General features: G+C 47.1%; 2 protein-coding genes across 9 annotated transcripts; one reads left to right on the forward strand and one right to left on the reverse strand.

The window, feature by feature from the left end:
* KIF3A (kinesin family member 3A) lies at window positions 1–24,997 on the forward strand. Of its 8 annotated transcripts, XM_074838603.1 has the most exons (19): window positions 1–65; window positions 1,505–1,787; window positions 3,098–3,242; window positions 3,487–3,571; window positions 4,030–4,135; window positions 4,920–5,059; window positions 6,081–6,278; window positions 6,641–6,815; window positions 8,114–8,215; window positions 9,823–9,894; window positions 11,786–11,794; window positions 13,357–13,513; window positions 14,381–14,561; window positions 14,868–14,978; window positions 15,760–15,885; window positions 16,996–17,049; window positions 17,195–17,263; window positions 17,465–17,589; window positions 18,118–21,231. In XM_074838603.1, the coding sequence occupies exons 1-19, from the start codon at window positions 60–62 to the stop codon at window positions 18,164–18,166; spliced, it is 2,193 nt and encodes a 730-aa protein (XP_074694704.1). In that variant the 5' UTR covers window positions 1–59; the 3' UTR covers window positions 18,167–21,231. The 8 variants fall into 8 exon arrangements, 7 of the variants coding, with proteins under 7 accessions (XP_074694704.1, XP_074694698.1, XP_074694697.1 ...); XM_074838597.1 differs by lacking the exons at window positions 9,823–9,894; window positions 11,786–11,794 and adding an exon at window positions 24,800–24,997 and having other exon boundaries at window positions 18,118–18,198; XM_074838596.1 differs by lacking the exons at window positions 9,823–9,894; window positions 11,786–11,794.
* On the reverse strand, window positions 23,085–25,641 carry IL4 (interleukin 4). The gene is made up of 4 exons (XM_074838610.1): window positions 25,015–25,641; window positions 24,757–24,804; window positions 23,374–23,505; window positions 23,085–23,177 (listed from the first exon to the last, which is right to left on the reverse strand). The coding sequence occupies exons 1-4, from the start codon at window positions 25,147–25,149 to the stop codon at window positions 23,085–23,087; spliced, it is 408 nt and encodes a 135-aa protein (XP_074694711.1). The 5' UTR covers window positions 25,150–25,641.
* Window positions 25,642–27,267: the final 1,626 nt, after the last annotated feature.

Here is a 27,267-nt window from a genome sequence, read left to right on the forward strand (position 1 = left end):
TTGTGCCAGCCGGCGGGTGCCTCGCGCCCGGCGCCGCTCCCTGCTCGCGCGCCGCCGCCATGCCGGTGAGGGGCCGCCAGGACCGCGGCCTCCGCGGGGAGGGGGCTGTCCGCGGCGGGGTGGTGGCTGCCGCCGGGCTCGGGGTGCGCGGCGGGGATGGGGCGGTGGCTCGGCCCCGCCCCGCCCCGGTGCTGTCCGGTTCCTACGTTGCTCGGCCCGTCGCTGACAGGAACCGCGGTTCTCGGTGTGGGGGGGGCGTAGGCCCCGCGGCCTCTGCTCGCGTTCGTCGCGATGTGGGAGCCGCCTGCGCCGCGGGATGGGGCATCGCGGGTGATGTGTGCCGTCCTGCCAGGCTGAGCGGGGCCGGTGGGGTGGGGGGCCGCGGGGGGCGGGGGCCGAGGCCGCTGGCAGTGGCGGCGGCCCCGGGGCGGTGAGGGGTGGCCTCGCCTCGCAGGGGGGTCTCGGCTGAGGGGAATGGCCCTGGCTGGGGAGGTGGGGGGTAGGTGGAGTGTGGGCGCTGCTCGGGTGGTGTTTTGGCCTGCAGGAGGCTGTGGAGGACAGCGGAGAGGCAGCTCATCGTGACTCACTAATTCTGGAGCTGATTTCGGAAACTCTCTTCCACCTACGGGGGTAGAATAGGGCTATAGGATCCCTCCTCCAACAAGATGAGGCTCAGCTCTCAGCTTTCACCAGAAGCTGCTTCTGGCCTCTGCTGAGGCCTGGGAGGAATCTGGGCAGGTGTCAGCTGGTGGGAGAGGCACGCTTGGAAACTGGGTTTGTTTCTTGTTGACATCCAACATAGCTGCTTTAGAAGTGGTTAAATGCTCAGCTACAGCACTTAGCACCAGGGGTGGTGCTTTAGACTTTACCTGATCAATGTGGGATTAGATGTATTTAATCAAGAGAAGCACATGATGTCATATTAATCAGGGGTGCTTCCAAATTTGTACTGGACTACTACTGAAATAAAATGTTTGTGAGGCTTTATAATACAGCATTTTAATTTTCTAAATGATTAAAATTCAGCGAGTACACTGAAGCTTGTAACTTAAATGCATTCCCTTCACTGCTCACTGATATCTGCTTATGTCATCTGTAAGGTTTGAGACTTGTGTGCTCCAGTGAGGGAGCATGGTCAGTGTTAATGTAAAAGAAAGGCACAGCTGCAGCTACGTCCAGCAAAATGTTTGCAGGTTGTTTGCAAGCATGAAATTGTTTCTTGAAGAAATTCATAGATGATCCTGAAGGTGAAATTCCCAAGTCTTACTCCATCAGTTTCCACGTTAGCAAGGAGAAGCAGCTTGCAATGATTGAATAAGCATACATTATTCTCTCAGCTTTAATTATAAAGCAGTTCTGGTTTTAAGTCTCCACGTTTACGATCCTGTGGAGGTGTATGCATCTACTTGAGTTGATTCAACAACGTTTGTGCTTAAACACACAGGTATGTTAACAGCAGTGTTACAGCCTGTGTATTTTTTTCTTGCTTTTTTAACAATTCTAGATCAACAAGCCTGAGAAGCTGGACAAGCCAGAGAGCTGTGATAATGTCAAGGTGGTTGTTCGATGCCGGCCTCTTAATGAACGAGAGAAAGCAACGGGCTACAAAATGGCAGTCAACGTAGATGAAATGAGAGGAACTATAACAGTTCATAAAACAGACTCATCCAATGAGCCTCCTAAGACGTTTACGTTTGACACAGTGTTTGGACCAGAGAGTAAACAGCTGGATGTCTATAATTTAACTGCAAGACCTATTATTGACTCTGTCCTAGAAGGATACAATGGTAAGTCCCTTGTTGTTTTAAGTCAGGGATCCCATCTCCTCTTTGCATTCTTAGAGTTCCTGCTGATCTTATTTAAGGGAGTTTCACCTTTTGAGGGCTGGAGCCCTGTATTGTTTCTGTTGTGGCCTCTAACTTAAAACAGCCTGAAGGTCCTTGCTGTGCTGAGTGCTCGGTGGTTGTACCTACTATGATCATTAACAGTGGGAGATTGGTGAACAAGACTGAGCTGAGGTCAGTCAGCTGTATGTTTTTATTCTGTATCTTCTGTTTGCAAAAGATATACTTTATCTCATTATCAGAATTCTCAGCGGCTCTTCACTATCCAATTTCAGTAACCAGGCAGCTACTGTGGTCCTGCAGTAACTAGGTATGCATACCAGACTTGTGCATATAACTGCTGCATTTTCTCCTCTAAACTTTGCTGGTTTAAACTAAGATGACTAGTTAAACACATCTGCCCTGCCCCACAGATAATCTGTTGCTTCCTACAGCTGGGAAGAGTCTGACCATGATTTGTGTATGTGTCTGTTTATGCATGTAAATGTATTATGTAAAGGAGAGCAGGTGCTAGTAAGGAAGCAAATTACTGCTTTCCATAACAGTATGCTATAAACAACAACAGATTACAAGGTTTTTAAAGGTTTGTTAAATGCCTAATAAGCTCTTGTGCTAACACACCCAGGTTTCAGCTGATTAAAAATTAGCTTTTCCAAATTGTCAAGTCATTGGCTTGACAATCAAAACTTGAGTTTTACACAGTGCTAGGCTAAACTTAAGAACCAGTATATCTCTGGAGTACCAGAGTCTGGGATCTCGGTATGTTTTCTGGGTGTTTTCCTGTGTAGGCTGGTTCTCTAGTCCAAACTGTAGCTGTTTGCAGGTTCAGAACTGGGCTTGTGCTGTGGCCTGTGTTGTAGAAGCCTCACACTGTTTGTGCTGTGGCTTAGCAATAGTTGGTTTTACAGTTGGTATATAATGATATTCATCGAATTGACTGTGTTATTAATTGGGCTTGCCTTAATTCTTTGTGTGTGAGACCTAAGTGTACTAGCACTCCCTACTTTAATCACTCTGCACAGTTAAGCTGAGTTTTTTTGGGATATCTTGCGGGCTGGATAAAACGGGCTCAGCCCTGTTCGCTGCTGTTGTCCAGCATTTCTGTTGCCCTTGTACAGTATCTACTGGAGTGGGTGGAAGATTTCAACTCTGTAACAATAGAGGTGTTTAGTGCCATTGGGCTAAGAAGGGGTGAAGTAAAACTGCAGTTAGCAACTTCTTAGAGTGTGTTCCTATATCTTCTTATCCTTCAGGTACTATTTTTGCATATGGGCAGACTGGAACAGGCAAAACTTTCACCATGGAAGGGGTCCGAGCAGTTCCTGAGCTTAGAGGCATCATTCCCAATTCCTTTGCCCATATATTTGGTCACATTGCCAAGGCAGAGGGGGACACAAGGTAAATACCTTCTCTTCACTGCTTCTGGTTTTTGTGTGTCCAGCTGTTGCAGGAGCCTGACCTTGACAGTGGCAACTGAAATGGTACCTGTGGCCCTAGCTGAAAGATTCCTACTTAAGCAGTTCTTGACGGGGTAGCAGGATTGTGCTGGTATATCACTGCATTTTCTTTGCGCTCTGTGATTGTGTTTTTTGGACTTCCACAAATGTCTTAACTAAGAAAGCTACCCAACTGTTATTTTCAGGTTTTTGGTTCGTGTGTCTTACCTAGAAATTTACAATGAAGAAGTGCGGGACCTGCTAGGCAAAGACCAGACACAGAGATTAGAGGTGAGCCTGCTGTTCTGCATGTGATATTTGTTTTGAATTGGTGAGAAATTTTATATTTTTAAAGACCAGGGAAGCAGCAGGTCGGGCTCCACAGCACATGTACCATTTCCTTTAAGATGCAGTTGCTGGGTATCACTTCTCAGAATCTTTTCCACTTGGTCACTTGCAGAGTGAGAAACTGGCTGTTCCCTCCAAGTCAGTTTTGTGCCTGCAGTTCTACCCCAAAGGCCCTTTACAGTCTTTCTAGGGATTGGAGCCTGAGTCACTATTTGCCACTGGCGGAAACCAGTAGGACATTGTCCTGCATGAGTCTGCATTCCTTAACTGCTCTGAGTGTTGGAGTGTTTTATGTGCAAACCAGAACCTGGAGGAGTAAATCACTGTACTATTGTAGTACCACTGAAAATTGCTATTGGGGATCTCCGAAGGATGCTCCATCTCAACTGTTTCTCTCTTAGGTTAAAGAGAGACCTGATGTGGGAGTTTATATCAAAGACCTTTCAGCTTATGTCGTGAACAATGCAGATGATATGGACAGAATCATGACTCTGGGCCACAAGAACCGTATGTAGCCTTGCTGTGGGCAGGTTTATAGCTCAGACAGAACAAAGGGCTGGTTATGAGACCCACAGTAAGATCCTGGTCCTAATGCTGGAAAGATTGTTCAGCTGAGCAGAGCAAAAGGGATGCCTCGTCCCAAACCCCTTCTGTGCACGGGCAGGTGAAGAAGGCTGTGCCTCCCACATCGGCCAGTGCCAGGGGGAAATGGTGAAGGGAGGGATGCAGTGAGGGCAGTCAGCGTTGTCAGAACTACTGGTGTGTGTGTGTGTCTCAGTCCTTTTCCCTCTTCAGTTCTGATCAGGATGAACAACGACTAGTCCCTGTGCTATGAGTGGGAGGTGGTTTATGTTTTTTGGAAAACTGAGTTAATCTCAGATCCTTTTATGACCTCAAGTTCTGACTACTGTTGCTCTTGGCATGGATTGCTGTGTTTTTATTTCTTAAAATACAGCTGTTTTCAGAGATCAGCTGTGAATATCTTAGGCTACTGATCTTTGTAGCCTTAAAGAAACAGATGACAACTACTGCTGCTCGTGGGATGGGAGTCTGTGGTTGGCTTAGAGCTACAGCAGGCTGTAACACTTTTGCTAGTCCAGATTGGCGATGCGCTGCAACTTCAGTGCCCAAGAATACGGTTTCCTGCAGAGTCTGAGCATCCCTCTTCCATCTTGTGAAAAACAGGGTTGGGTGAAGAGGCGGGGAGAAGTCTCCTTTGAGAGCAGGAAGAGTGTGACAGGAGCACGTGATTCCTTCTGAAGACAAGACTGTTTTTTCTCTCTGTTACAAGGTTCTGTTGGTGCCACAAACATGAACGAGCACAGCTCTCGTTCGCACGCCATCTTCACAATCACTATCGAGTGCAGCGAGAAGGGGGTTGATGGAAACATGCACGTGCGCATGGGCAAGCTGCATCTCGTTGATCTTGCTGTAAGTAGGACCAGCTGGGTCTGCCATCCCGTGTGGTGAGCGCTGCTGCTCGAGTATGTGGTGTTGGAGGCCCAGGAAAGGGCATGTCCCACATCTCACAGCTAAAGCCCAGACTTCTGTTTGACACTGGACTTTGTGAAGTGTTTGCTTGGGGCCTAAAATCAGAGGTGTACCAGAAAGGGTATGTAGCTAGAGCCCGTCCCAGTAAAAAAAGTTCTCTTGCTTCTATAAATTAATCATTAAATGCATAAACTACATTGGAAAGAGCGCTCTGGACAGCAGAACTGAGTCTCTGCAAGAGGATTTCTTTATTTTCACAGAATCCCAGAATCATCTCAGTTGGAAAAGCCCTTGAAGATCATCTAGTCCAACCATTAACCTAACACTGACTGTTCTCAACTCCACCATATCCCTAAGTGCTATTTTGAGGGTTGTAACTGTGCAGTTCATCACTTGCAGGTTCATTCCCTCTGTCACTCGCTTTGAACCAATGTAATTGTGCTGGTAAAATGTGTCTTTACCCCAAACTTTACACTGGAGTATCTTTCCTTGGAGAAGATGCAGGAAAGGGGAGACTAAAGCCATTCAGTGTCTGCGTGTTGACTTTATTTACATGATGTGTGTTTAGGTTGCTCTATGAAACTCTTTAAAATAATTGCAGTGTTGCTTTTCTCCCTTGATCTGCTGACAGGGAAGGCTGGAGATGGTACTTAGGAGGCACCTCAGCTGGAGCTGCTAAGTGCTGACTTGCTTCTCAAGTTTTGTTCAGGGGGACAAAAATCTCCATTTTTCCAGCAGTGTTACTTTGAGCAATCCAGTATTTGCCAGCACTGAAAGCTTCAGTTAAGATGTCTTTGTGTCTCTTTAACCATGTCTGAGGTACTTAGCCAGGTTCTCTAATAACGGATGGGGTGGTCAGTGGCAGGCTGCTAGCAAGACTTCAGGTGTAGTTGATCCTATTTAGAGGAGGGCGATGTATTGGAGGATCTGGTGTAATTTCTGCTTGCTGTTCCCTTTCCAGGGTTCTGAAAGACAGGCGAAAACCGGAGCCACGGGGCAGCGACTGAAGGAAGCTACAAAGATCAACCTCTCTCTCTCCACGCTGGGGAACGTTATCTCTGCGCTGGTGGATGGCAAGAGCACCCACGTGCCCTACCGTAACTCCAAACTCACACGGCTCCTTCAGGATTCTCTGGGGGGCAACTCCAAAACCATGATGGTAAGCTGAGATGCCCTTTCCCGTGCCAGCTATGGGAGCTGGATTTTTACAGGGATAACGTAGTGACTTTGCCATGAGAACAGCCTGGCATTTACCTGTTTCAGAGCTGTTTGCACCTTAGAGAACCTTCTATGTGAATCTTTTTCTAATCTTTTCTCTTTGCCTTGGTACAGTTGAGGTTCTAAACACAGTGCATGTCTGTAAGACCACACAGAAGCTGTGCTTGGGTAGCCTAAAGCAGCTTTGATGTAGAAGCAGCAGGAGAGCTTGGGAAGGAGTAGCAGTGTGAGACTGGCAGAGCTGGGGACGGGCCCCTCAAATGACTCGTTCTGGGCTCTGACCCTGTCCTCCGTCTGTCACAGTGTGCGAACATCGGACCAGCAGACTACAACTACGATGAGACTATCAGCACTCTCAGGTATGCAAACCGAGCCAAGAACATCAAGAACAAGGCCAGGATTAACGAAGATCCCAAGGATGCTTTGCTCCGCCAGTTTCAAAAAGAAATCGAAGAGCTTAAGAAAAAACTGGAAGAAGGTGAGATTCCCCTTCCTCCTCCTCTTCCTCCTCCTCGGGTTTCTCGCTATGCCAGTGCTCATTCTGTTCGAGCATTCTTTGTGTCACATGAGTTTGGCAGCTGCTGCAGGCTAGTGCCCTCATTTTACTTGCCCTGCGGGGCTGCAGGAGAGGTGGCCTGAGCGCAGCTGGTGGTGACCCCGTGGTGCCCCAGCGGGGGCCTGGCTTTGCCCGCTAGGTGGCACTTGGCACTAGGGTAAGTGGTGGCTCCTGGGCTGAGTTTAGGTGTGCCCGGGCTCACCCAGAGAGCAGGAGGGCTCTGGGCACGGCGCAGGGAATTAAAACGTACCCTAACAAAAGGGCAAATATCTTCCCTGTTTGAGGAGGTGGGTTGTGGTTTTTTGGGAGAAAAATGAACCAAATCTGTGGAGCTAGACCTGGGGCTGACTTCCAAACACTGCATGGGGAAACAAAAAGCTTGAAGCTCTGTAGTTTTGTGGCCTTGTGACACTGTTTGTTCATCAGCATCGAAGGACCCTGCCAGGGGGCTGCTTACTGACCAGCGACCTTGGCACAGCTCTCGCCAGAGGGATGCTCACGGCAGCAGCTCCAACAGGGCTTGCTGCTGGGAGTCTGCCCTGTTTGGGAGAAGCAGGGAATGGTCAGCAACATCATCTTCAAGGGTTGGAAGCTGCATGTAGCTGTTTCATCCCTGATGGACTGAGGGTGGCTGCTTAAATTTTACTCTGAGCCGCAGAAGAAACAGCTTTACGTTTGCTAACATTACTGGGAGGCCAGGAGGTTAAGTGTTGGATTCTATTCAGTTTGGTTTCCCAACTAAGCCTGAAATATCTGAGCATTGTGTTTGCAATGGCAACAATGAAAAACATTTGTGAAATGGAACATTTTTCTCGATTAACAGCCATCTAGCTTTGTGTATGCAGGTGTCTGATTAAGTGTGAACTTTGTTCCTCTGACCATTTTCCCTTCCATCTGAGATGGAAGAGAAGATGTGGGGAGATCCTGTTAGGAAAGCTGTTGTGCACTGCACTTCAGCAGTGCAAGGATGCTTTATTTCCCCTGAAAAGCACCCACTTGAGCTTTAACATATACACACTGACTTCATGGCATTAAATTGCTTATCTTCCTGAAGTTTCCTGAGCCACTGCAAGCTGTCTGTCTGCTTAGCAGTTAGTCACTTCTGCAGGTACTCACAAGCTGATGTCAGGCACTGCTGGGTTTGGCCAAATGTGGCTGTCACAGTAACAAGCTGACAGGAGGTGAAGGAAAGCACATTAAAAAGCACTTTTTTGTTGTAGGGGAAGAGATATCTGGTTCTGAGACCAGTGAATCTGAAGAGGAGGATGAAGATGACGATGGGGAGATTGGAGAGGATGGAGAGAAACGGAAGAAACGGCGGGGTAAGGCAGTAGAGATTCTTGTCAGTGCCACCAGTGTCCTCTGAGCCAGGAGCTGGTGTCAGAAACACTAGCCAGAGCCAGGCGGGGAGAAGTGGAGTTGTAGAGCTGCCCTACTGCCGCTGCAATTATCATGCCTCTCTTAGAAACGAAGCTGTTTGGTGCCGTCTCCGTAGATGGACAGCTCCGAACCTGTGTAGTATCTGCTTCCACTTGGGTAGTTGTGCTTGTGGTAACATCCTCTTTTGTGGTGGCTCCCTGGTTGCCGCAAGGTGGCTGTGTATGGCTTGTGACTGGTGGTGTGGAACTTCCCCTGCTCGCAGAGGTGGGAGGAAGAAGGCACCAAAGATCAGTGGTAGGCAGATGTGGTTTTTATAACCATGGGAGTGGTTGGAGGGGAATTTTGGCTGTGGTTTAGGCAGAGGATTCATTTGTCTTATGGATGTTCAGTAACTGACTCTTCTGGTGTCCTATTTTATGTCGATAGAGGTAAAATTTGACCTTTGGGTGTCTGTGCAAGCTGAAAATCTGAATGGGAGCTGCACATCCCTTGTTTGGGAGCACTCTGGAAATCCTATGGTGAAGTTTGCTTTGTCCAACACCAGTGTTAAACTCCTGTGTAATGTTTAAACCCCAAGGGATGTTGCTGAACTTAGAACTGGGGTCACTGGGTACCATGGGATGCTCTGGCTTTCAGGGAGCTTGCTATACCCCTACAACCTCTGATGTTTCTTCATGGGGAGTAGAGAAGTCAAGCCCAGTGCTATGCCTCAACGGCCAGCTTCTCTAGTAAACTAATTTTGACATTCAAACTGCCTTCCTGTCCTGGAGCACCCACATCTGTTTAAAAAAAAAATTCCTGTTAAAGCATTCCTGCTTTAGTTAAGCTCTTCATTTTGGTGTCTGTCCAAGTAGGGTCATAAATGACCTTTGTGTTATGTCTTTGGTAGTTGTAACAACTTTATTCTTCACCTTTTGGTAACTTCTAGAAGCAAAAAGATTGACCACTGTCTCAATCAAGAACCAAGTCCTGCCCAAATCTCCTTCCAAGAGGAGACCACCTTCAAAACGCTGCTTGAAAGGAGTAGAGGGCAAATAACTGTCTGACTGAACTTCCAGACAAGCCACTCTAAGTTCCCTCAGTAAGGGCGCTGCTCGGCAGGAGTACACACAGTAACTGTCCCTGCCTGAGCTGATCCTGCCTTCCAGAGGGGAAAGTGCACCTTGCCATGTACATAAGACTGGAAAGGACTCCTGGTCGCTGAATCCTCTGCTACTGCAGATATCCACAGCCTTCTCCACTATGATCTGGTTTTCTGTGCTGTTGTTGCTTGAAATGGAAGCTGCCTTGGCATGTTGTTTTAAGCTGTAGGCTGGTTAAGATGGGTTTAACTGAAGTGTCTTTCTGAGCATGCTATTTTGTGCTGGGAAACGGTGGCTTTGCAAGCTGAGTCTGGGAGGGATCCTAGCAAATGCTTCCTAATGGGAACCTGTGCCTTTTTGAACTAGGTTGCAGGCCCTTCTGGGTTTCTTTCCTTTTAGAACTAACTTCCCATCTGCATGTTTCTTCCTCTCTGGGTTTTTCTGTGGGACGCATTTCTGTTTTCCAGGCAGTAGCAGCAGCAGTAGTTCAGACTCCACATGCTCTGTCATAGAGAAACCTCTGGATAAGTCCTTCACTAGTGAGTGGGAGCTCTTAAGTCCTTTAAGCTTTGGCCTTTCCATAATCTACACACTCCATTTTTGCAATGCTGCACTCTTCCCCGCTGTGTCTGTTGGAAAGATAAACCTGAACTTTTAACTCTGCTAAAGCATGCCTTTCCTTTGCTGCTTCCATGCTTGAAACAGTTGTTCAATGTGCACATTGTTAGCCAGATATGTGAGAGGATAGGAAGCAATTTAGTACGCTGCATGAGCAAGATTTAAAGGCAATTGAGAAATAATAGATTAGAAAAACCAGCTTAACTTCTGTGTTAAACGCTGCCTCTAAAATACCAGGAAAAAGTCTGATAACTTCTTACGGGAGTTGCTACAAAGGAGTTTGTAAAAAGGACAGCTAGACAGGTGAAATGGGTTGTGCTGTGTTATATTGGACTCTGCTTCTCAAAACTAACTTTGGAGAAGAGAATGGAGCAGTCGACAGTCAAACAACATGAAGTTTATACTTGCAAAGAAAATGTGGTAACGCTTGGTTGATTAGCTTTATTTTGGCTGATACTTAGTCCTCGGTGGTTGGGGTTTAACTGCCCCTTGACATTAAGTTCTTGATCACTGTGGGACTTAGTTCAGAGGAACAAGGGATCTAGACTTTGGTCTAGCAGTGAGCAAAGTCTGATCTGCTCCTGGTCAGAGAGGGCTCTGTCCCTGTAAAAACTCTGCAGTGGTTTAGTGAAGACTGAAGAAATAAATCACATCTCAGGACTTGGCTTGTAGGGACTTCACCCACTCTTGTGGTTATTCTGTATAGATGCAGTTCACTCTCCTCCCTGTGTGGAGAGTTTGGAAAGTATTGCTATAGAGTTATAATTCAGTCAAATTTATACTAGTTACATTAGTGGAAAGCACCAGCTTGGAGAAAGGTGTGGTGCAGGCTAAGAAGGGTCACAGCCTGAGGGAGACCTTTGGGTCATATGATGGTAGGCTTGGAATCTGCTTGCTTCAAACTTGCTCTTTCAAAGCTTGCTTGAAACCTCAATATTTTCTCTGGATGAGGACAGTTAATAGCAAACTGCTGATGTGGCAGCAGGTGGATGAGTCCATCTCCTGCAAGTTTGGAGAACAGCTCTGTTGTGCAAGTTGTACTGGGCTTTTGGTGACTAGGATAAGCGTGACTGTGTGTGGTTTGGGATATTAACTGTCCTCAAGCGTGACCCTCTTGCATGTGGTGGCTCTCATTATCCCTTTCCTGTCCTGCCCTTTTTGCTGCACTTGCTTGAATAACCCAAACTGGCTATATACCTCTATGGAAGCATCAGTTACTGCAAATTAAGCTACTAATACCCTGTGTAATTACATGGAGAAATCTTGTGCTGAGACTCCCTATGTGCAACTGTCATGTATCTTGCAAAGAATTGGCTTGGAAACTTGGTTAAAAGTTAGAATGAGTCTTCTGTATGCTAATATTTTACAGGTAATATAACAGAATTGGCTCTCTTGAGTGGCGGGGGGAAGCATTAAGTCTCTTATTGAAGAAGAAATCTACCCTCTTTAATTGTTTCTTAGGGCATGATCTTTGCGGCAGGCTTGTAATGTTACCTTTAGATTCTGCATTGCATTGAATGGGCAGAAGAATGCAAGAGTGAGCTGAAGATTATCCTGGATATGCAAAGCACTCTGAAGTACAGAAACTTTCTCTGCTTTAGCATAAAATCATGATGCATTAATGTTTGCTCTAATGGAGTTTTTAGTGATGATTATCCTGTGTTTTCTACTGTAGAAACATGCCTATAAAATTGTTCTGATGCTGATTATCTTTGTCTAGAATGATCAAAGCAGTAATATATTTTCTTTCCTCCTCTTTTTTTGCACGTGCTGCCTCTCTGCGATTTGCTTTCTACTTCCTCTTAATGCAAGATCAAGCAGGTTGGTGTAATTGTTTTCCACCTCCTTATAATACAATTGCAGAGCTTGTGAAAGGGTCTTACAACTTGGTTTAGTTTACCTTTTCTCCTAAGATGAGAATATGTAGGGCTGTGTACTAAACAGTAGGAAGCCTTTACCTGGCTTACCTCTTTTTATGAGCTCTGTATAGCACTTTCAGAAAGCTGCTTACTCAAAGACAAGAGAGATTTTTCCACCACAAATCCAGAAATAAGTGCTTATTATCTGATGCCAAAGTTTAGCAGATGGAAACTAAGACATTGTTTGCTGTAGTGCTGAAGTCCTGACCGTGCCACAAAGCTAACGAATTCTCTAGTGTGCGTGAACAAACATGAATACAGATATGTACGTGTGTGTTTACAAATACAGTGCATTTTGTCTATCTGCTAGAGTTCCTATATATGTATAAATAAAGCTGAATGCCATGAAAACTGGAGGGAAGCCTTTCACTGAACAACTTCCTTGAGCACACTGACTATGTCTATTATGTCGCTGAGAAAGTCCCTTGACAGTTGGTGGCTTCTGGTAGTTTCTAAGCATCTGGATTCTAAGGTTTTTTTCCTCTGGAGAAGAGCAAAACAAGAAAATGAACTTACTTGTAGTGAATAAAGGGAGGTTTAGGACTTTGAAGACTTGTGGATTTGAGGAGATGCACATACGCTGGGCTCTTGCTCACTCCAAATAACCCCCAAGGATTTCTGTGTTCGCCTGCCTTAGGCACTCTTGGGATTTCAGTGACAGTTGACTTCCAAGAGCAGCAGCCTCACGCTTTGTTTCAAAATCACTGGTTTTGGGACCAGCGCTTCAGGCTGAGGTGTTCATTGAGCTGCCCTGGCCATTTCCTTTGTAACCCTCTATGAAGTGTCCCTGGGTTGCTGTAGGGGTTGTAAAGATGCAGTTAAGTCACAGCAAACCTCAGTGCTTTCAAATCTGTGGGTAGTCACTGTTACATAGACTGAATACCATCAAAAAGTTTCTTTAATTGCCTGTTTTTCATAGGACTGTTCTGAATTTCTTGAGTCTCTGTATTTTCACAGTAGTGTGTTCTTAAAATATCTATGTGCTCACTTTGCAGTAGGTAAGCTCGGAAGGAGGAGAACAAACGAGGGGTGTGGTGGGGATGCTAATCTGAAATTTGAGTGTGTGACTCTTGGTAGCTCAGCTCTTGTAGCTATAGGTCAAGGCAGTCTTCTGTGTTCCTTCATTTGGCCTAATCTACATAGTTAGAACATCTGAGTTCCCAGCTCGGACTTCTGTATAGGCAGTGTTCCTTCTCCAAGTGTTCTTTGGATGTTTTCTATTTTGGGGGCATTAGGTTATAGTGTTAGCTATATACCGTTCCTTCTCTGTAGGAACTGGTGACAACTGGTCAGTGTTAAAATGGGATTTGAAAGACTGAGTTGTGTCCAGCTTAGAGCTGACATCTGACTAAATTAATCTTTGTTAAATGCAAGTATTGAATCTGAACTTGGAAAAAATGCTGTGATACAGAGGCTGTCTTATTTTTCTGTGAATGAATTTGTTTTCCCTATCTCTTCCCAAAGGCAAAAAGAAAGTTTCCCCTGATAAGATGGTAGAGATGCAAGCAAAGATTGAAGAGGAGAGAAAAGCTCTTGAAACTAAGCTTGATATGGAAGAAGAAGAAAGAAACAAAGCCAGAGCTGAACTGGAGAAGAGAGAAAAAGACTTGCTTAAAGCTCAGTGAGTACCCTGCTCTTTGCAGTTCATGTGGTCCTGTGGGTTTTTCCTTAATCTACAAGTCGGGTATGGGCACCTGGAGATGCACGGTGCGGTGCCTGTCAGACTTTAATAGCAATATGTTCAGTTACAAAGTGAAAGAGGAGCTTACTCTGCTTTCAGAGTTTAGAGCAGATGGAAGAGACACTTTATGCTCTTGCCACTTCTTTCTTCTCTTAATTTTAGTTGTGCAAGATAGCCTAGAAATATAAATGAGTCCTCCAAACCTGGAGCCCCGTGCAGAGCAGTGGTACTGCTGTGCTGCTTCATCAGTGGGCAGTAGCTGTGTAGCACGCCAGGTTTCCTGTGGCACACTGTCACGAGCATGTCGTTTTGGGTGTAGGGATTCTCCACTCTGGAGCTGAAAAGCTGCTGAGATGACGCTGGCCCATGCAGACAGGACAGTCCTGCTCTCAGAGGCTGCTCCAGCACCAGCCAGCTTTCCTGGTTTGCATCTCAGCTGCCCTGCCTTCATCTCTGCTCGCTCTCTTCCTTTTCTGCAGCTGCCTCTGGGCATTGCTGCGCTGGCAGGGCCCATGGGGAGCAGGGGCTTTGGGGAGCCTGGTGATATTGCTGGTGCCTTGCAGCCCCTCACAGAGGGGACTTGTGGCAGGAGAGGCTTTTCTGACCTGGTTTTGCTTGTGAGGAAGCAATGTAAGCTGGAGCTCAGGGAACTCCCTGCATTTGCTTGCACTGCCTCACCCCCACTTAAACCCTTGGCAGCAAGACAAGTTTTTCCAGCCCTGCAAATGCTGTCTGGGCTGTAAAACTAAGCTGGACCTGCTGCCTTGCAAGCAGTGTGGGATAGGAAGTTTTATGCTGTGTCTCTAGACAAGAGCACCAGTCCCTGTTGGAGAAACTCTCTGCACTGGAGAAGAAGGTGATCGTGGGAGGAGTGGACTTGCTGGCAAAAGCAGAGGAGCAAGAGAAGCTTCTAGAGGAATCCAATATGGAACTGGAAGAACGAAGGAAGAGAGCAGAACAGCTTCGCAAGGAGCTCGAGGAGAAGGAGGTGGGGTTATATGCTGTAGCTGTCCGGAAATAGCAGTGGTGGGACACACCATGTGTGCCTTGGCATTGCTCACGTGGATGAAACATGGCTCTGCTCTGAAAGAATGGCAGAAACTAACTGTGGTGGTAGTGCTCAGCTCTAGGGCAGTGCAAACGCTGGGGGTCTGGGCCAGCCTGGCTAAGCCAGGTCTCCATGCCCTTGGTAAATGCTTTGTTTTATTCAAGTAGTTTCTCTTGTTCATGCTAGCATGGATAGTTTCTTTGATTGTGTTAATGTGTGGATGTCTGTGCTAAATCTTGCACACAGCAAGAACGCTTGGACATCGAGGAGAAGTACACCAGCCTCCAGGAAGAAGCACAGGGGAAAACCAAAAAGCTGAAGAAAGTTTGGACCATGCTTATGGCTGCAAAATCAGAGGTTAGTATCTGAAGTGCCCAGCCTGTGCTCACCTGGGGGACTATAGCTGGGAAGGGTAAGCCATCAGCTTGGTGACACTGGAAAAAGTGCCAGACGCTTAGAAATGCCTTTCTGTGCTGTTTGGCTCATGTAATTCAAAAAGATCTAATTCAGGCTGGTGTCAGAGCTTCAGAGGAGCATGTTGTAGAGCTTTTCTCCAAGCCAGGCTGAGAGGGGGTGTGTGTGAGACCCTGAGATATTCAGAGCTTCAAGGAAAAACACTGGTTATTTCTGAAATAACATAAGTTGTTTGCTGGCAGCACAGTCTCCTGCTATGCAGCAGCCCAAATGCTCCTCTGCTCTTAGCTGTCTGTCTCTTCTGCCTGTTGCCCCCATTATTTCTTCCTCAGTCAGTGTCTCAGTGTGTCCTTTGGCTGGTATCTAGAGTTTGTTTCATGAGAAGTGCCTTTTGTCTTTGAGATCAGAGATTTTTCCTCGAAATCTTGCCAGGGATGTAACTTGTCTGCACGCTTTTCATCTGCTCTTACCTGGTGCAGAGCTTGGACTGGCAGAAGGCCAGTTTCATTTTTATGAAACTGAGAACTTAGTGCTACTTTCAGCCATCTCCGAGCTGGAATGTTTCAGGGGGGTTATTCTTCAGAGAGAAATATTCTAGCACTTAGAACCAGAGTTTGCTGTTGTTGCTCAAAAACCTTGTATAGGCAGAAGGCTGTTCTCTTTCAGGCTGTTGCCATGTCTTAAGTTGGCTCTGATGCCTCTCAAATGCCTGGTTTATCTTCAGATGGCAGATCTGCAACAGGAGCATCAGAGAGAGATTGAAGGATTACTGGAGAATATTCGACAGCTGAGCAGGGAGCTTCGTCTTCAGATGCTTATCATAGACAACTTCATTCCTCAGGACTACCAGGTAAAGACAGAGCCTAAGCTTGTGATGTAGGACTGTGCTATGTGTGCAGAGCTCTGGTTCTGTCCAACAAATGGAATGAGTTGGGTGCTTTTCTCTTCATGAGGTACTCCCAGTGAACTGTGACACTTCTCTGAAGCTGTAGCATGGATCACTCGCAGTGAGCTTGTTTGCGGCTCAGCGGAGCGGGTACGACTTGCCTGCATTCACGTGTTTGTGCCATTATCTGGATTTTTAGAACCAGGCGATGTTAAGTAGGAAAAGATGCTTTTGTCAAGTGACTCTTGTAACCTGGTGGACTTCTGCTTGACGTTCAACTGGAAGATGATCAGAGTTAGTGGGTGCACTTGGCTCCAAAACCAGCACAATGATGTGAATGAGTGCAGAGTGGCTTTGTATTTCTCAGGGCTTGGATAACTGTGCCTACGATTCCATGCTTATGGAATCTGTTCTAGGGAATCAGTGTGTAATATGTTAGTTGTTGTAAGCAGAGAGATATATTGATCTCAGTTTTCTTGCAGCATATTTTCCTAATGGTTTAAAAAAAAAAATCACATTCACCTTGTATTTAACTGGTGTATTCACTGTGTGCCCATGCTCGGGGTGTGTTTGAAACCTTTCTTCCACTGTGCTTGAAGTTCTGCTTCCTAAAGTCTGATAATGCAGAGTAGTGAGGCTGAACTTGGAACTCTTCACTACTTGTTTTCTTTGACCCCAATCTCCAGAAAATTAATGATGAGCTTAAATATGGTGCATGCTATTTAATAGAAGATATAAAAGCTGTTTCCCTTAATCTTTTTTTCCATATTACGATGTATTTATTTTAGCCTGATGGCATTGGCATGAGGGGAAACCCATGGTTTGTGGGAACTCCAGTGCATACGATTTGGGAGTGGTATTTTTCTCCTCTGTAGTCTTCAGAATGTAAATGGAGATTTTTGAACATGATATGACTGTCTTGATAGAAGCGACTTGGAAAGGTCAATACTTAAGTAGCTTGTCCAGGCCTTTAGGGATGTATCTTCTGGAAGATGCATCTGGAGGGTAGATTGTGCAGGTCTGTATTACTATTACTGCAAGTCTATTACAGTTACTGTTTTAATTTCTTTCTAGGAAATGATTGAAAACTACGTTCACTGGAATGAAGACATTGGGGAGTGGCAGCTGGTAAGCTAACCGACGGGCTCATGTACGAGCTGACGTTGGCACCAGCTTCTGAGGAGTTTAATTGAGCCCAGAAGTAAATGGATGAACCTGTAGTCAGTTCTACTGTGTACAGTACTCTTTACTAACAGACCTTTCTTTCTTTAAGAAATGTGTTGCATATACAGGAAACAATATGAGGAAACAGACGCCTGTCCTGGATAAAAAAGAAAAAGATGTGAGTGACTTTTTATAAGCATGTACTGAACTGCATAAGTCTAAATTCTGCTGCCTGTGGCTACTGCTGCATATTTATAGCGAAACTATCCGATTTCAATTTTCTTTTGAAGAGATGAGTCTTTCTAGTGTTACAAAAGCATGTTGATCAGTGTATGAAACTACTCTGACATTTTTGTTTTGTGGGGTTTTCTTTTTTTAGCCCTTTGAAGTGGACCTTTCCCATGTTTACTTAGCTTACACTGAAGAAAGCTTGAGGCAATCTCTGATGAAGCTGGAGAGGCCGAGGACTTCAAAAGGAAGATCCAGGCCCAAGACGGGTAGAAGGTGAAGAACTTTGGAGTATCTATATGTAACAGGGGATTTACCCAGGGGAAGGCTTAAGTTTGTGCATGCAAACTTACTGTAAGTCTTCAAACATTTGTTTAATGAGAAGACAAATTACTAACATTTTTCGCGGTACAAAGTTTACCAGCGCCAAGTGTAACAACCAAGCTGAAATCTCTTTACTACAGTAAAATCTTGTCCAGAAAGACTTGTTTGGGAATTTTTCTGATGGCCTTTTGTGCTGCATTCCCCTCTTCCAGCTTCTTGCTTTATTTTCTGGTGTTCTGTGGTTCAGTTTAACATCTGACACATTGGCAGTGCATATACTGGTGTTACTGGAAAGTCATGTGCTGTTGGGGGAGATTTCAGCATGGGTTTTCTTGGTTATTTTTCTTTGGTTTTGACAAATACTTGTGGAAGAGTAACGTTGTATAGTTTTGACTTGAAATGTGGCTGGTCCCGATCTTTCCTTGACAGCATAATGATGTGTGTATGGTGTTATTTTTCCCTTTTCTGCTCTCCAAACAGAAAACGTTCGGCAAAGCCAGGAGCCGTCATTGACTCTCTGCTGCAGTAGGTGTGACCTGTTCAGAATTGCCGTAAAAATCAGTGAGTGTATAAGATTTGGCCAGAATATGAAATTCAAGAGATGGCACAGTTTGACATGGCTATAAAATCCATGCCTTGCTGGTATGGAGCTTTATTTTAAAAAAAATAATGTATTTTTCCTTAGTTGCCCGTATATTGTATGTTATATTAACATAATATTAAACTGGTATATGTGATGGTTGTGAAATTCCATGTGGTAAACGTGTTGTGCAGGGAAACTGTTGTTGGCAATCCTTGTTGAAATGTATAGAAAATAAAGGTTCTAGATGTGTGTTCAAGCACTAGACATGTTAGCTCAAAACGGTTGATGAAATCCTAGAACTTAAGGCTGGTAAATCTGACTTAGGCCCTGCTTTGCACCTAACTGCCAGCTTTCGCTATTGTCCTCTGTTGCACTGAGCTGTGTTTGAATGTGGTTGCTGCCAACCTTGAAGAGCATCAAACCCTTTTATTTAAATCCTTATCCCCTGTGTCTATTAACCTGATTGTATTGTGTATCAAATACACAGTCCTTTTCCTTTTGTTTGCTGTCTTGCTGTACAAAGGAAGTAGTTGGATAGGAGAAACATGAGCTACAAAAGTCTGAGATTTCTGGGAAGGGATCACGCTCTGGTTAAGTGCAACAGAAAACAAGTGTGTCTAAGTAGTGCTTTTGTCTTTGTCTATTTGTGTGTGTGATCTGCTGGCACTGTGGAGAATGAAGCCTTTGATGCAAAGGCAAAAGAGAGCTTTTTTTCTTTTTAAGGCTGTGTTGCAGCGTTGCTTTGGCTGCTTTTTATGCTTCTGAGCTGGAATTTTTTTAAATATATGTGAATTGGTTTGTAATCTGAACAGCAGAGATTATTTAAGGGGAATGCTAGAACACTAGGACTTGGCTTCAGCCTTGGGACTGTGAACATGAGGGCTCTGTTTTCTCATCCCTGGCTACAAGGGCACTGGACCAGTGCCCTAAACTGAGGATGAGTTTGGTTCTCCTGTATTAAAACAGGCACGAACTGCCCAGTTTTCCCAGAAGAGTACCATCCCCTGAAATAGCTGATGCAGTTTGTTCCTGCGTAGACTGTATCGTCTTGAGTTTCTGGCTATGCTCTGAGAGGAAAAAAAATTCTGGTCTCTGATAATAACCGTTTATTTGTGGTGGCTGCTCTTTTTCTTTGATATTTATGCTGCTAATAGACACATATCACTTTAATACATTGCTTTTGTGTCACAGAAAATGCATCTCCTTAGGATTGTGTGTGCTTTATCACTCCTGCTGGCATCTTACCAGCTCCTGGCTGGGGTGGTGCTCGTTAGCTGTAACTTCCACGTCACCTCAGTGTTACCTGGGGGTTACTAATAGGAGAAACTGAGTCCGTAAGCATGGCAAAGGATGAGACGGCTCCTTCGGTGTCCTGAGTTCTTGCTAGTAGCCACGTTTGCGATTACCAGAATGTTCTTGTGAAGTACTTAGAGTAGTGAAAAGTTGATGCCCCTTCCTTACTGTCCTGGTGCTTAACTGGATGGACCTCGTGGCTCTGTAACAGGATCTGTAAGAGTTAAAACTGGTCTTGTCAAGGCATATTTTGCTCTGGCGATATGTTCAGTGCTTCCCTAAATGAGTTGTAAGCTTTTCCTTGTGTTTTTTAAATGTGTTTTTCAGGATTGTGACCTAGAAGAACGTACTGGCCTCTGTTTTGGGGGGAAGGGAGTGTCACCTAAGTTCATACAAGATACAAACACTGGCATTTATTTTCTCTAGCCTAGTGCTTGAGGTAAATACTCAGAAGTTTGGTCGATCTAAGCTTTAGTTGGTTTTGCTTTTGAAGAGCCGACCTTACCTTGGGTGTGCTCGGATAGAGTTGGGTTATCTCGTGTTAGATGCTTCTCCTCAAACAAGACAGGCTGAAAATGGCTTAAATGTTGTTTTTTCTTAAGCCTTATATCCATTCTGAGCCCATGCAGATAGATGCACAGTTTTGGCCTGTTCTAGTTCTCAGAATCAGGGATAACTGTTTTATTTCCCTTTTGTGTTATGTCTTGTGCTAAGATTAGTTGAATGATCTGTTTTTAAGGGAGCTTCTCCTGAACTGTGCTTTCAAAAAGACCACTGAAAAGTCTTTTACCTGACAGACATCAGTGGCCTAAATATGCTTTACAATTTTAAAGTTACAATTCTGCTGCTCAAAGCAATAGTACTCTACATATTTAAGTGAGCCTTGGGGCAGAGAAAACAATAAATAATTGCTTGCACACCTTTGGCAGATTGGAGAAGCTGGTTGTAATCTGTTACAGGGGCTTGGAGAACAAATTATCTGCTCTTAGAAGAGGACTTTAAATAAAGTGGAACACTCATGGTCATGAGGATCTATCAGCTTGGCTTACTTGTAACTGATGTGTAGTGGTGAAGTTCTGGGAACTTTTGTTTAAAACCAGAGGGTCTGGCTTGCAGGTTACCATATGGGCCCTCTCTAGCCCTGGACAATCTGTGAATGTCTAAAGGGTCCATACCATGTTTTTGTGAGGAAGGGGCTTGGTTTGTATGGGGTTTTTTAGAGCTTAATACAGCCATTCTCATCCCAGGTCAGTATGTGCTCTATAGTATTTATCAAAAATCATATAATAATATATTGTGTATGCTCATCTTTACATCTTGCTACCAGAAGATTCCCCTCATTCCAGAACATCAACCTTAACATTGCGGTTTTCGATGCTTTATGTTGTTTAATGTTGTGTAAATGTATTATTTTGTATTTAATTTCTTCCTGATCCTTTCTTTAAGAGGAGGGGAAAATGGTCCATAGTGCCTTTCACTGACTACACTGTCTGCACGTGTCCAGCTTTCACCTTTCTCAACAGTTCTGCTTAGCCAGTCCTGTATATAGGAAAAACTGCTAGTCTGTATAATTTGTCTTCCTATTTATTGGTTTTCTAACTGTTTGTTTCTGATTATTCTTTCTTTTATGATTAAACTTTATTCATTACACTGTATATATCAGTATGTCCCCGGAGCATGTTCATACCATGAAATAAAACTCCAGATTCCTAGTTCCACCTCTGTGCATGGTTTTTCAATTAACTTTATCCATACAGCATCTTTCTAACTCCGAGGCAGGAGGTGTCAGGAAGGGTGGCTGAAATCCTCTGCGTAGCTCTGGGCTGCACAGCATTTACTGGAGAAGCTAGAGAAGTGAGTTTGGGGGGGGTGTGGTCACCCCCAGGGCTGATGGGGCAGAACAAGAGGCTGCTCTGCAAGGCTGGGGAGGAGATGGGGGTGTGAATTTACCTACAGTAACTATAGGATGGTTTGGGTTGGAAGGGGCCTTAAAGATCACCCAGTTCCACCCCCCTGCCCTGGGCAGGGACACCTTCCACTAGCCCAGGTTGCCCAAAGCCCTGTCCAACCTGGCCTTGAACCCTTCCAGGGAGGGGGCAGCCACAGCTTCTCTGGGCAACCTGTGCCAGGGCCTCACCACCCTCACAGGGAAGAATTTCTTCCTTCTATTTTAATCTCAATCTGCCCTCTTTCAGTTTAAAACTGTTACCACTTGCCCTATCCCTACCCCCCTGACCAAGAGTCCCTCCCCCCTTTCTTGTAGCCCCTTTAAGTACTGGAAGGCTTCTCTAAGGTCTCCCCGGAGCCTTCTCTTCTCCAGCTGAACCCCCCCAACTCTCTCAGCCTGTCTTCACAGGGGGGTTCTCCAGCCCCCCAAACATCTTTGTGGCCTCCTCTGGCCCTGCTCAACCAAGTCTCTGTTCAGCTCTTTCCTCTGCTGCATAAACTGTCCTGGCCTGCAGCACATTTCTTGCCCTGGAAGACATTTCAGCCTGCTCAGGCAGTAGGTAACAGGTTTTTTTGTGGTCTGCTAACGTTGCAGCTCCCCTGAGTACTGTGACTCAGTTGATGCATGAACCAAACCCTGCACAGTCCTGGGACTTTCCAAAGCGCTCTCCCACGCTGTGCCAAAGCTGCAAAATGGTAAAAGACACCTAAATACCTGCGAGGCTCCGCTCCCCTGGTGCTTGAGAGACTTCAACCGGGGCCCAGGTCTGCTGCAGGCTGGTCATCCCCTCAACAGTGCAGGTTTGCTCCCTGCTGGTGTTTATTGCACTGCTGTTGCTGCTGGAGCCTTTCTACTCCTGGGCCACAAAGGGCTGTGCTGTATATAAATGGCATGTATGTAAATATATAAATATAAGCCATAAATAGGCTATAAAGTGAGGGGAGAGCTAAGGGGCTGCTCAGTTCCCGACCTGGCATCTCCCTTTGCAGCTCTAGCACACGCTTCTGAGTTCCCAGCTCTCAGAACCAGGCCTGGTTTGTGCCCCATCTTCTCCAATCTGCCTTTTCTTGTTTTTTTTTTTTCCTCAGCTTAGCCCTGCTTTCCTCCTCTTGGTACGAGCATTAACACCACAGCAGGACAAACTCTGTTTTGGCAGCTCTCACCTGCACCACCCTGGTGCCAGCAGAGTCTGGACTCTGTTTGCTGTAGCCCCTTGTATTTCTTGCAACTTATATGGCAAAGTAACAAAAATTACTTCTGACTTCATGGTTTTAAAGCCCCAGTTCCATCTACCAACTCATCACTGCTCAACTCTTGAGTTGTGCCCTGAGTTCCAACTCTGTCACTGACTTCCCCCTTTCCAATGATGAGGATAGAAAACACGTGTCCTCCTGTCCCTGCTCTGCAGCCCAGAGCCCCGCGCTCCAGCCAGCATCTTCGAGCTCTCAAACGTGCTCCTGCACTCTCCAGTTTCTGGCCAAGAAACATCTTAACGCAATGCCAGCAGATTTAGTCCAAAAATACATTTATTTAAAGAATTATTATAAATAATTTTGAAAAATACAGTGTCATTATAGTTTAAAAACAACAAAAAAACAAACTGTGTTTTTTTCACTTCAACCTTTAGTCTTTTACTAATCGTTGGAGGACTCTGCGTAAGTCCAGCAGGAAATCATGGAGTGAAGTAGTGTTGGCTGCTGCCACGGGACATGGTGCCTGCAACAGGAAAAAACAGCCGTGAGGGTGCTGGGGGAGGGCTCCGTTCTGCAGCGGGAGAGGACTGGCTGAAAGCAAAAACCAGCGGCCGAGGGAGAAGCTGGGCGTGCAGAACGCTCGATGGCTGAGGGTCGTACAGCCGCATTGCGGTTGGTGCTGCAGGGACCAAGGGCTGCGAGGGGGGGCCCTGGCTTACCTTGTGCACTGTGCTCTTCCTCTGGACCAGGTGGAGCAAATTGAGGTGAAGGCCCTCCAGGTGCCGGTGGCAGCTCCGGCCCTCCCAAGCCACTGTGGAGGCTTTGCATAAGATCTCCATGTTGTCGTCTTTCTGGAAAAAAAGACACACATGGCTTTTCTTTAGAAATCTTGTGTACAGTCATGGCTTCATTAGCAGCAGGTGAGAACAGCACAAATAATACTTTTTTTTATAGCAATACATCCTCTCGGTGAGAAGTCATGGCAGAGTTGGGAGCAGCAGCTCGGAGCATTGTGCTCCTGCTGCTGGTGGGAGCCTGTGCTGGGGGAAAGGAGCTGGTTTGGGTGGGCAGAGACTCTACAGGAATAACAAAAGCCCTGGGGAAGAGGTTGCCTCTGTCGATAAAGTCCCATGGCAGAGACATGGGGAAGGTGAGGAGCTGGTGGTAATTAGAAAAGTGTGGAGCTGTCTTCCCTGGGGGATGATGCTCAGTGCGGGCAGGTCGCTGAGTTCTGCCTGCTCCCATCTCCTCCGCTTTCACCCCAACGGCACCACCAAAGCCACCAGCTTGTCCCCGTGAGCACGGCCGGGGCTGCGGGCGTTGGGTCCTGCAGCGTCCCTGGTGTCTCTTCTCACTCCCCGGGCTGGTCCCTGTGGCAGGAGGGGTGTGGGGAACCCCCGATGGGGTGCTCAGCCCCAGCCCCCCCCAAAAAGGAGGCTGCTGCACCCCTCGGCTGCCGCCTGCCCGTGCGACGCGAGGTGAGGGCATCGGCTTTCTGTGAAAACAGGAACTCTGGTGCCGGGGAGCTGGGCTTAGGCAGCAATTTTCAGAGCAAAAATAGGGTTTATTATCTGCTATTAAATCTCCTGCTAACTGAAGAGCCTTCCCCCAGATAAGGGGCTAAAGAGGGATAGTGTCTGTAACCAGAGCTCGAGATGCTGCGTGATAGGTGCGTGTGGGTGTCTGTGAGACAGTGACACACCGCTCCAAGGCAAGGGAAGAAGTTCCTCTCTCTTCCTTTCTGAAAAGTGTGAAAAATGCTCTGTGCTGCTCAAAGAGGCGCTGCCCATTCCCGCCTGCCCCTCTGGCCTCCCCCTGGCCCCCGGGCTGGCCGAGAGCCACCGATGCTGCTTTGGCTGGAGGTGGGGATGGGTGCTGGGCACCGGGAGCGGCGAGGAGCAGCCTGGCAGCCCAACATCACCGCTCGGGGCTGGCGATGGGCTCCTTGCTCCCGTGTGGTGCCACACCGGGCCAGGCAGGACGCCCAGGGCCTGGCTCTTGGCTGCCCCGCGCTCTCCTCTGGCCCCCAGCACCCTCTCCCAGTACCCATTGTGGCCGTGTGGTTGTTTTCGAACAAGGACGAGTTAGTTTTTCTCTCTTACCTTATCGCCTGCAAAAATATTTGTCACGTTCATCTTGTCACAGGAAACCTTTATCAAGACACAAAGGAGAGGAGCAATCAGGCTAGAGAAACCTCTTCACGTGGATCCATCCTGACTCACACCCATCCGTCCGCCCGCTCTCGGTCCCCCCCGGGGCCAGCACCTTCCTTTGACTCAGCGTTGCTCTCATCGAGCCCGGTGAAACGCTCTGTCCCTCCCATCAGTGGGGAAAGGCTGAGCCGTGTGAGAGAGCCCTACCTTGGTCTGCAGGAGATGGCTCAGCAGCCTGATGCTCTCCTTCAGAAGGTTGGAGGTCTGCAGCAGAGCAGCCGTGTGGCCCTGGCAGGCTGACAGCGCCAGGAAGGTGAGCAGCACTGGGACCAGGATGCTCATGGCCTGCTTGAAACTGCTCACAGTTTCTGGATATTTTGGTGATCTATACCTGTGTGTGCATTTCTGGAAGAAACATCTCAATTTAAGGCTGTAAAATTGCTGAACCTGTAGGAAAAACTTATTTTCCCTTATCTGCACTTTCCAAAGTTGCTCCTATCCAATTAGGACAACAGGTCTTTTTTGTAAAAGTCAAGATTTTCTTCTGATCTTGCATTACGTTTCAACGTAGGAAATTTCCACCGTAAGATAACGGTGGTGGGAGTCAGGTCACGTACAAAAGAGAAGTTTGTAAACTGCCCGGTTTGGGGATTCTTCATTTCTCCGTATCCCAAGACTTGATACCGTGAGGTGAAAGTGGCCGAACCGAGGAGACCACAGCTCTGACCGCGCTCAAATAAGCTTTGCTTTTTTTTGTTCTAACTATCCTGCGAGCTCTTCCATCTCGTGTTTCATTTGAATATCTCCAAATCATGCAAAGCATCCTTCATCTGCATACCATTTTCTGTCTACGGTTATCTTAACCTGCGCCCGGGGAGAAACGGAAAGCGCGGCAGAGCCCTGCCTGGGGCCCGTGGGGACAAAACCCTCCTGGGGAGGAGCGGGGCATTGCTGCCTCCCAGGGCTGGGGGGTTTATGGAGACTTGGGGGCCCTCCTGGCCAAACGGGACCCCTGAAACAGCGTGACCCTGCCCGTGGCACCCTGCGGGGACGTGGGCGAGGGGCAGGGATCTGGCCTGGGGTGGTCCTGTGGCGTCGATGCGTGGGAGCGCCGGTGCTTGTCTGGGAAAATGAGATTTTTGTGACTCTGGTCCCAGCGCCCGGCGTCTCGGCGAGGTGGAGGCTGCCCTGGCCCGTCCTGCCCCGCTCGGGGTTCAGGCGATGGGCTCTGCTGGCACCACCGACCAGCGCTGCCGCAGGAAATCGCGCTGAGAAATTAGCTGAGCTGGGAAACTTCGGAGTTTTGTAATAACTAATAGGTATTTTTCTAACTCAAATAGCAACTTGCCATCAGATGCTTGATAAGAGTTTGCGAGTGCTCGATTAATCCAGGAGCAGCCAGACTGAGAGTAATTTTGTTTGTCTAATTACGAAATACCCCAGATGAAGTTAGTGCCACTGACTCAGAAAGACCTTTGCGAGGGATTTGCCGGCGGAGCGCTGCGCCGTTTCCTACCTGCACCGCTCTCGATGGAGAGCAGATAAGCGAGCGCGCTCCGGCTGCGGGGCCGCACAGCGCCGGCGGCCTCAGCAGGTGGTGGCCGTGGGGCCGGGCTCCTCACTGGGATCCCCGGAGCCACCCCGGGGGTCTGGGAAGGGGAGTGGTAGGATGCTCCCTGCCTAAAAGTGGTGCTGGGGAAGGGGATGGAACTGGTGGTCCCATCCTGCAGACTCAGTGGTTTCCCCAGTGATCATGGTGAAAAGCTTTGAAGCTGGAGTAAATGAACAGAAAATGCTAAATTAGCAGAAAAATGTAACCTTTGAGCTACTCAGGCTGATTCATGGTGGAAAACTGCATCGCTGTGCGATGGGAAAGTCACCAGTGAAGGGAAAAATTCCCATGTCCTTTCCCGAGGGTGGGATGCGGCCGATGGCAGCGATGGCCCCATCGCCCACCGCTGCCTGTGCTGGGCAGGAGGGTCGTTTCTGGAGCCCCGGCTGCACCTTTGTCTCAGCCATCGTTCAGGGGCTGAACCTGCTGCCATTTTCCCTTCCAAAGGAAGGTGCTTGGTTCAGAAATGCGTCTTCAGTTTTTCTCCACTGCCATTCTCTCTCCTCATGCTCTGTGGTTTGAAGCATCTCCCCATCACAGGAGGATCCTGCCTGGGCTCCCAGCGCCGGCTTCCCTGCAGCCACCAAGCCCCACTGAAAGCCACGGCCACTGGCTCTTTTCCTGGCCCAAACCAGAGCAATTCCAGGACAGCCACTAAGAACAGGCTATGGGGGTTTGCCTGGGTGTCACAAGCTGCCCAGGGTGAACTTGGGGGGGCAGTGGCAGGGATGTGCTGCTGTTTTCATGCATGTCTCTCTTGCCTGCCATGCCTGGTGCTAATAATGCTGAGGTTTATCCAGAGCTAAAGGCTGCAGTTTTAATGCCCCAGCTCATGCATTTATAATAAT

Source organism: Strix aluco, chromosome 13 (assembly GCF_031877795.1).
Source record: "Strix aluco isolate bStrAlu1 chromosome 13, bStrAlu1.hap1, whole genome shotgun sequence".
NCBI classification, from domain to species: domain Eukaryota; kingdom Metazoa; phylum Chordata; class Aves; order Strigiformes; family Strigidae; genus Strix; species Strix aluco.

Excerpts from the sequence above, each read along its gene's own strand:
- KIF3A (XM_074838603.1), top strand. Across the intron at positions 3,243-3,486 it reads AAGGCAGAGGGGGACACAAG|GTTTTTGGTTCGTGTGTCTT; the intron begins GTAAATACCTTC and ends TGTTATTTTCAG. Across the intron at positions 3,572-4,029 it reads ACCAGACACAGAGATTAGAG|GTTAAAGAGAGACCTGATGT; the intron begins GTGAGCCTGCTG and ends TTTCTCTCTTAG.
- IL4 (XM_074838610.1), bottom strand. The coding sequence starts at position 25,149 with ATGAGCATCCTGGTCCCAGTGCTGCTCACCTTCCTGGCGCTGTCAGCC. Across the intron at positions 24,805-25,014 it reads GCCATCTCCTGCAGACCAAG|GTTTCCTGTGACAAGATGAA; the intron begins GTAGGGCTCTCT and ends GTCTTGATAAAG. Across the intron at positions 23,506-24,756 it reads ATATTTTTGCAGGCGATAAG|AAAGACGACAACATGGAGAT; the intron begins GTAAGAGAGAAA and ends CTTTTTTTCCAG.